The sequence below is a fragment of the Fragaria vesca genome, linkage group LG6, assembly GCF_000184155.1.
Source record: "Fragaria vesca subsp. vesca linkage group LG6, FraVesHawaii_1.0, whole genome shotgun sequence".
Lineage (NCBI taxonomy): Eukaryota > Viridiplantae > Streptophyta > Magnoliopsida > Rosales > Rosaceae > Fragaria > Fragaria vesca.
Genome location: NC_020496.1, coordinates 37,683,888 through 37,691,151, shown reverse-complemented (window position 1 = coordinate 37,691,151; position 7,264 = coordinate 37,683,888). Strand labels below are relative to the sequence as shown.

The following is a 7,264-nucleotide window of genomic DNA, read 5'->3' as shown; positions in this document are numbered from 1 at the left end:
TTTGGCCCTGATCTACCCAAGTCTCTCATTTGCAAATAGAAAGCAGTCAACAAGGGAAATTCATTAGCAGAGAGATCAGTCAACAATGGATGCTCGACAGAGACATACAGTTACAGAGAAACCACAAATTACATGATCAACAAAATATCTAATCATTGTTTTGCAATAGCCATTTTTTTTAGTCGTATACCGTTAGAGGGCACCATTCTCAAGATTCGTCTCAAGTTTTCAAATCTCAGGTTAGGCCCTGATCTACCCAAGTCTCTAATTTGCAAATAGAAAGCAGTCAACAAAGAAAATTCATTAGTAGAGAGATCAGTCAAAAATGGATGCTCGACAGAGACATACAATTACAGAGAAACCATGATCAACAAAATATCTAATCATTGTATGGCAGAAGCACAGGTGCATCATCTCACTGAGAAGATTCTATTGGAAATATTGTGTTAAAAATCATATCTAATAAATATAATCAAATCAAGTAAGCATGTAATATAAACATTAATAATATAAAGAAGAAAAGGATTGAAGAGTTTCTCATGTGATCTACAAGGGAGGCACATAAACATTGTCCTTAAGCAGTAAACGCCTCTCCACTTGTGGGTTATGACGGTCGTCAATAAACTCCAAAATACAACCCTTGTAGTCACATATGCTGTGAAATCCGCTTTGCACGACTAACGGTAGAAAGGGTGTCAAATGTTTATTGAATTGCCCAAACGATAGAAAATAATAATAGAATAAAGAAGATGAAGAGTAAGAGTATAAGAGCAATATATAATACAATCCTTTTTATCTCAAGAGTGAAGTATTTATGAGTGAAATACTTATAAAACTCATTATAACTCTTAGAAAAAACATGACTCTTTAATTTGAATAAATAATATTTAAAATAAAATTATGAGTTTTAAATCTTATTTTTAATTAAAAAAACCAACATTCAAAAGCAACATGCCAAACACCTAGAGAAGATTCAAAAGCAGGAGCAGAGCAGAAATAGTGAAGGCTAGGTGGGGCCATAACACGTGGCATGATATCGTCTACAAAATTTGATTTTAAAGGGTATATAAGTAAATGCCTACTTAACTCCTTAGCAGTAAAAAACACTTGTTACAGTTAAATTGTAAGACCAATTACGTCAAATCCCGCAAGACCAACAACCGACTCTCCATCGTCAAGACTCAAGACTGGAGTTTTTGCAAACCATGAAGAGGGCGGTAAAGTGGAGGTCGGAAGTCGGATCATCATCTTCGTCGACAGTCAACACACACGTCGGAGGAATTCAGTCGATGAAGTTTTTTAGATGAGGAACGGCGCTATGCATGGCAGATAGCTCAAGAAACAAAAACAAGGTTTTACATAATCTGAGACTACTATAATAGCTCCAAAAGCCACGAAAACAAAAGGCAAAAAGCACAACAATGCACATCCTGAGATCTAAATTTATAACATGTGAATACAATGTCTCCTTAAAAAGGATATAACCAAAGCTACCCAAACACGTAACGAGAACGCCCTCATTTGGTTGACCACTAATTACCTGCGCATGTGGATCTTCTTTTGCAACTATAGATGGCCATCTAGAGATGACCCATTTGCCCAGCAACCCACTACTTCAACTGGATTTTTTTCCAGTTCTATTCTTCGTCCTTCTCCGTTTCTCTTCTTTGTATCTCATCTCTGTTATTTCAATCAGTTCTTCTACCCAAAACTACCCACTATTTTGAAAATAAATTCGAACAGAAATATGCAGTTCCATCAAATTTATGGATACCATGGTAGCGTCGGCGCGTACGGCCACCATCACGGCGCGTTGTTTTCGATCCTAGCCGTCGTCAAAAGTTTTGGTGGCGATGAAGCCTTTGCAGCACATCATGCAGTTGTCCGAAGCCGTTATCAAAGACAATATGTTTTCCGGCAGTCTTGTGGCTCCTGTAATCCTTTATCCAGTGAAAGCTCTAATCCTCCAGACTCTTCAGTCTTCCCCTTCTCCATCTGACTTAATAGCTGATTTTACCTAGTTCGTTGAAGTTCCAACGATACCCTTCAGCTAGTCTTAGTGAAAACCTGTTTTAACATCTCAGCGGACCTTTCATTAACGACTCCGTCAAGAGTACGTGTATGACGGGCGTAATGCAGCTTTTCCCTAGACTAATGACCATTTTGTTAATTTCTTGGTCACCAGGTTCATGGTGGTCACATTTCTTGCAGAAGGTTTCCCTCATAAAGCTATTCTTTGACTTGTGGCCACTAGTGGACTCGAACATTTCATAATCTAGCTTGTCTGGGAAGTTTTTCTGCAGCCAATCCATGGATACCAGGAGCAACACAATTAAGTTGATGCTTTCCCTTTTCATCTCATGCCTATATCTCAGTACTTCTATCTCCCTTGCAGCTGACTCCATCACTACAAGCCAATCTCTATCTGGTGATCAAACCATTGTTTCAGCAGGTGGGGTTTTTGAACTGGGTTTCTTCAAACCAGGTAATGCTTCAAAATTCTACATAGGCATTTGGTACAAGCAAGTATCAGAGCAAACCATAGTCTGGGTGGCAAATAGGGAACAACCTGTCCTTGATAGAATGTCTTCAGTACTGAAGATCTCAGATGGTAATTTAGTACTCTTTGATGAGTCCAACACTTCAATCTGGTCTACAAATGTGGCTTCCGACGTCACCTTAGGCACTTCTATACAAGCAGTTCTTTTAGATGATGGAAACTTTGTCTTAAGACCCAAGTCTGATTCCTCCCACCCTTTATGGCAAAGTTTTGATCATCCAACCCATACTTTTCTACCAGGAAGTAAAATTGGATTGAACAGAGGTACCAAACAAACCCAGATGCTTACTTCATGGAATAATATAGAGGATCCTTCACCGGGCCAATTCTCTCTTGAGCTAGACCCAAAGGACAACTCATTTATCATGAAGTGGAATAGGTCTGTATCGTATTGGACAAGTGGATCTTGGGATGAAAACAAACGTACTTTCAGTTTGCTTTGCTATATGTGCAATTTTAGCTATGTTAAAAACGAAAATGAGAGCTTCTTCACCTATTCTCTATATGATCCTCGCATCATATCTCGATTCATAATGGATGTCACGGGTCAGCTTAAGCACCTGACCTGGGATCCTCTGCGACGGGAGTCGTATTGGTCTCAGCCGACAAAACAATGTCAAGTTTATGGTCTGTGTGGGGCATTTAGTAGTTGCGATGAAAACTCCTTTCCCTTCTGTAAGTGTCTGATGGGTTTTGAACCAAAGTCAGTGACCCGTTGGGAGTTGCAGGATTACTCTGTTGGGTGTTCAAGAAAAACCAGGCTGAAGTGTGGAAATGTTACTGGTGTTGAAGGGATGAGTGACAGGTTTATAAAAATGTCAAGCAGGCTATCATCCGCAGATAAACAGCTTCAGGATGTTTATACTATTGAACACTGTGAATCAATTTGCTTAAATGACTGCAATTGCACTGCTTATGGTTATAGCAGCTCTTCTTCTGAATGTACAACTTGGGAGGGCGATCTGTTGGCGGATAAAAATGGAAATACTTTATACATCAGAATAGCAGCTTCGGATTATAAGAATCTCAAAGGTAATGTGATGTTTATCGGAATGCGGTGGGTGACCTTAACTCTGAGCCATCATGATTTTTTATTAACCCGATATTTTTCTGTTCTTTGCAGGTAGAAAATGGAGGATTGTAATTGTAACAGTGTCAGCAACAGTAGGGTTGGTAGGAACCCTACTGTTGCTTACTATAGATTTTTTTGGCTATCTTTTATGGAAGAAAACTTTGGGAAAGAGAAGGTCTCTCTCTCTCTCTCTCTCTCTCTCTCTCTCTCTCTCTCTCTCTCTCTCTTACTTCCACAAATATAAAGCTAAATATATTCTGTGGTAATCAAATAAACACTGCTGACTGAACTATCAAATATTTTGGATCTGTAGTGAAACTATCAAGAATCTTAGTGCTGCTGGGGTGGAGAAGGGTACGGAACTAGAACTATTTAGTTTAAGGAGTATATTAGTAGCTACTAATAACTTCTCTGAAGCGAATAAACTAGGAGAGGGAGGATTCGGCCCTGTTTATAAGGTTTGCTATGTGCTTCAATCGCATACAAAATTTTCTTCATGAATATGAATGTCTTGTAATCTGGTAGGTTCCTTAATAATGTGTTTTGTTTGCCTCAAATTTTCTCCAACATTACAGGGGATTTTGCCTGAAAATCAAGAAGTAGCCATAAAAAGGCTATCAAAGAAGTCCGGGCAAGGACAACAGGAGTTCATGAATGAGTTAAAGCTTATAGCTAAGCTCCAACATACCAGTCTTGTTAGACTCATGGGTTGCTGCATTGAAGCAGAGGAAATGATATTGATGTATGAGTACATGCCAAATCGAAGTTTGGACAAATTTCTGTTTGGTATATCCTCCTTTCCACTAAGATTTTAATTGATTATATTGTTAATTTAGATTCCATTGTTACTCACTTTTCTTTATTGTGCAGATCCATCCGAAAAGACAAAATTGGACTGGGGTAAACGTTTTAGAATTATAGAAGGTATAGCTCAAGGATTGCTTTATATCCACAAGTACTCGAGATTAAAAATCATTCACAGGGATCTAAAAGCAAGTAATATTCTGTTGGATGGAACATTGAGCCCTAAGATTTCTGACTTTGGAATGGCAAAGATTTTTGACATAAATCAAACTGAAGCAAATACTAACAGGGTTGTAGGGACCTAGTAAGTGTTTCCAGCTATTGAATTCATTCATGTACTGCATTAGAATGACAACTATTACTAATTTCATTCTTGTTAGTGCAGCGGTTACATGTCCCCTGAGTATGCACGCTATGGTCATTTCTCTGAGAAATCAGATGTCTTTAGCTTTGGAGTTTTGTTGTTGGAGATTGTAAGTGGAAAAAAGAATGCTAGTTTCTGTCGTTTTGAAAGAGTACTAACTCTTTCTGAATGGGTAAGTAAAAAACTTGCAAACAACTAGAAGGTCGAAAATTTCAAATACATCTGTTGAATTGAGGCAAAAGCTGTTATGATCAAACTATATTTTTTGTTAGGCATGGGACCTATGGAAAGAAGGAAGAGGAACAGAGGTGATTGATGCATCAGTAAGAGAAACGATTCGGGTTCATGAAGCTTTAAGGTGTATCCATGTAGGACTTTTGTGCGTTCAAGAATCTGCAGCTGATCGACCTGCAATGGCGTCAGTAATTCACATGTTGCAGGGAAATGAAGCTACGTCTCTTCCACCCGCCAATGAACCCGCCTTTTCAACACAGACGAATATCAATACTGCTACTGGTAATTCTTTTCAAACTTCTACCAATTATTCAAACAATGAGCTCACGATTAGTTTGCCAGAAGCTCGATAGGTGGTTCAACAATGTTTCCTTTCTTCTATACATTCAAAGTTAGAGGTATAGTTCCATAACAACTTATTTATTTATTTATTTATTTTGTTGTCCTATTTTGAGGGGTGAATCTATATGGACCTTAGATTATTGTACTTTTTTATATTTGAGAAGAGATCACCAAGAGGTTTGAAATTGTAACCAAATTCTATTTACAAGCCTTTACAATGGTCATTTACCATCACTTTCATTTCGTGGCTAGTATTAGGATAGGACGGATACGTACTGTCTTACTTTATTACGAAAAATTGATTATTATTATTATTATTTTTTAAAATAGTCAGTTATGACTTTCATATAAATTCAGGTAAAGTGAAGGCTGAAGTAGTCATTACATACTCTACCGCTATCATCTACGTACAGACAAGTAATTGTGACACAAGGCTCACCTAGTACATAGGATATACTACCCTTTAATTGTATTCACTCATAGAGCCCTCTAGGACATAATATCCTAAAGGGTGAGCCCATAGGAAAAACTAGAAATAAACCTAAACGACATAATTCCCTAAAAACAGGTTATTGGAAAATAACTAACTAAAAAACTAATTATAATCATAGATGCCAGAGTAGATTGGGCATAGCGGAAATCTCATGGCAACTCAAAGGAAGCTCTTGCACAAGGCCCCAAGCTGATTAGGACCAAACCCCCATTGCACGCCTCCACTGTAAACACCGATCGACCAGTCGCCATTGACGACGCAACCACGACAACCTGCAACTCCACAACAACCGCCTCTACGTCGCTGTCGCATGATCGAAGCCACCATGCATGACTCCCTCCATCGCACACCAACATAGCCATGGAAGAACCAATCTCGAAAAATTGATTATTGAATAACCATATAGTAACTTAATTGATACCTAAAGGAAGGAGATTGCTTCCACCCCGATTCATTTCAGTGTTCATTTCACTTGTCTCTGATTCATGACTTTTTCCATTCCTGTTAATTGTTTCTGATTCATGTTTTCTTCTTCTTTTTTTTATTCCAAGTTGATGTGTCACAAATGTAATAGAGACCATCTCTTTTTACCTCATCAGATAATCAGGTACCCAACTATCCCAAGTCTATGCGCTTGTTCAAACGGGAATATGTAGAGGCCTGTAAATGAACCGGATCTGGAGCGAATCAATATAGATCCGGAGGTCGTTAAGCAATAGAAAATTTTTGATCCGTACCCGACCCGTGACCCGCCGGATTATTAATAACTCAATCCAAAATAATATTTATCAATTTAAGACGGATCGGGTCATTAACGGATCAGATCAACCTAGATTCGTATTCGATCCATTTAATAAACGGGTTAACGGGTCCGGATTATTAACGGATCAACGGGTCAAAATTTTAATCCAAACCTGTTTAAAAACCATAGATCTAGAACAGATACGAATCAAGATCTGATCCATTTACATGTCTAGAAATACGTGTTTAATTACCAATCCTGAAATAACACAAATGCAAATACCTGACGGTATTTTGTTAAATAAGAAAGACATTCCACCCATTAAAAAATTCTGTAGAAAACCCCAAATGACAGTGTGTAAAAACGAGAGGATGTTAAAGTATTTGTCCGCTCTCACGATTCTAGTCTCCATCTCTCATTTGGTAAACGCCGAAAGAAAAACCTCTCCTTCCCGAGTATCCTCTTCTGATTCCTAATTCTATTCGAGTTTGGTCTCTCTAATCCTTGTCCTAGATGGATTAGAAGTTGTTAAGGTTTTATTACCCAAGCCCGGCTATCTTCCAAATCAAACCAAAGCTGATATAAAGGGTTGAAGTTCCAGCCCTATTAGATCCCATTTGGTTTCAGTGGAGTTTTTGAGTTGTTGAAGCATT

At 38.3% G+C, this 7,264-nt stretch overlaps 1 protein-coding gene across 1 annotated transcript; it reads left to right on the top strand.

Moving 5' to 3' along the window:
* The first annotated feature begins 2,310 nt into the window (after positions 1 to 2,310).
* On the top strand, positions 2,311 to 5,387 carry LOC101306554 (receptor-like serine/threonine-protein kinase SD1-8-like). The gene is made up of 7 exons (XM_004306335.1): positions 2,311 to 3,592; positions 3,684 to 3,807; positions 3,946 to 4,090; positions 4,208 to 4,418; positions 4,503 to 4,740; positions 4,822 to 4,972; positions 5,073 to 5,387. The coding sequence occupies exons 1-7, from the start codon at positions 2,311 to 2,313 to the stop codon at positions 5,385 to 5,387; spliced, it is 2,466 nt and encodes an 821-aa protein (XP_004306383.1).
* The last annotated feature ends 1,877 nt before the right edge of the window (positions 5,388 to 7,264 follow it).

Excerpts from the sequence above, each read along its gene's own strand:
- LOC101306554 (XM_004306335.1), top strand. The coding sequence starts at position 2,311 with ATGGATACCAGGAGCAACACAATTAAGTTGATGCTTTCCCTTTTCATC. Across the intron at positions 4,091-4,207 it reads GATTCGGCCCTGTTTATAAG|GGGATTTTGCCTGAAAATCA; the intron begins GTTTGCTATGTG and ends CCAACATTACAG. Across the intron at positions 4,741-4,821 it reads AACAGGGTTGTAGGGACCTA|CGGTTACATGTCCCCTGAGT; the intron begins GTAAGTGTTTCC and ends TTGTTAGTGCAG.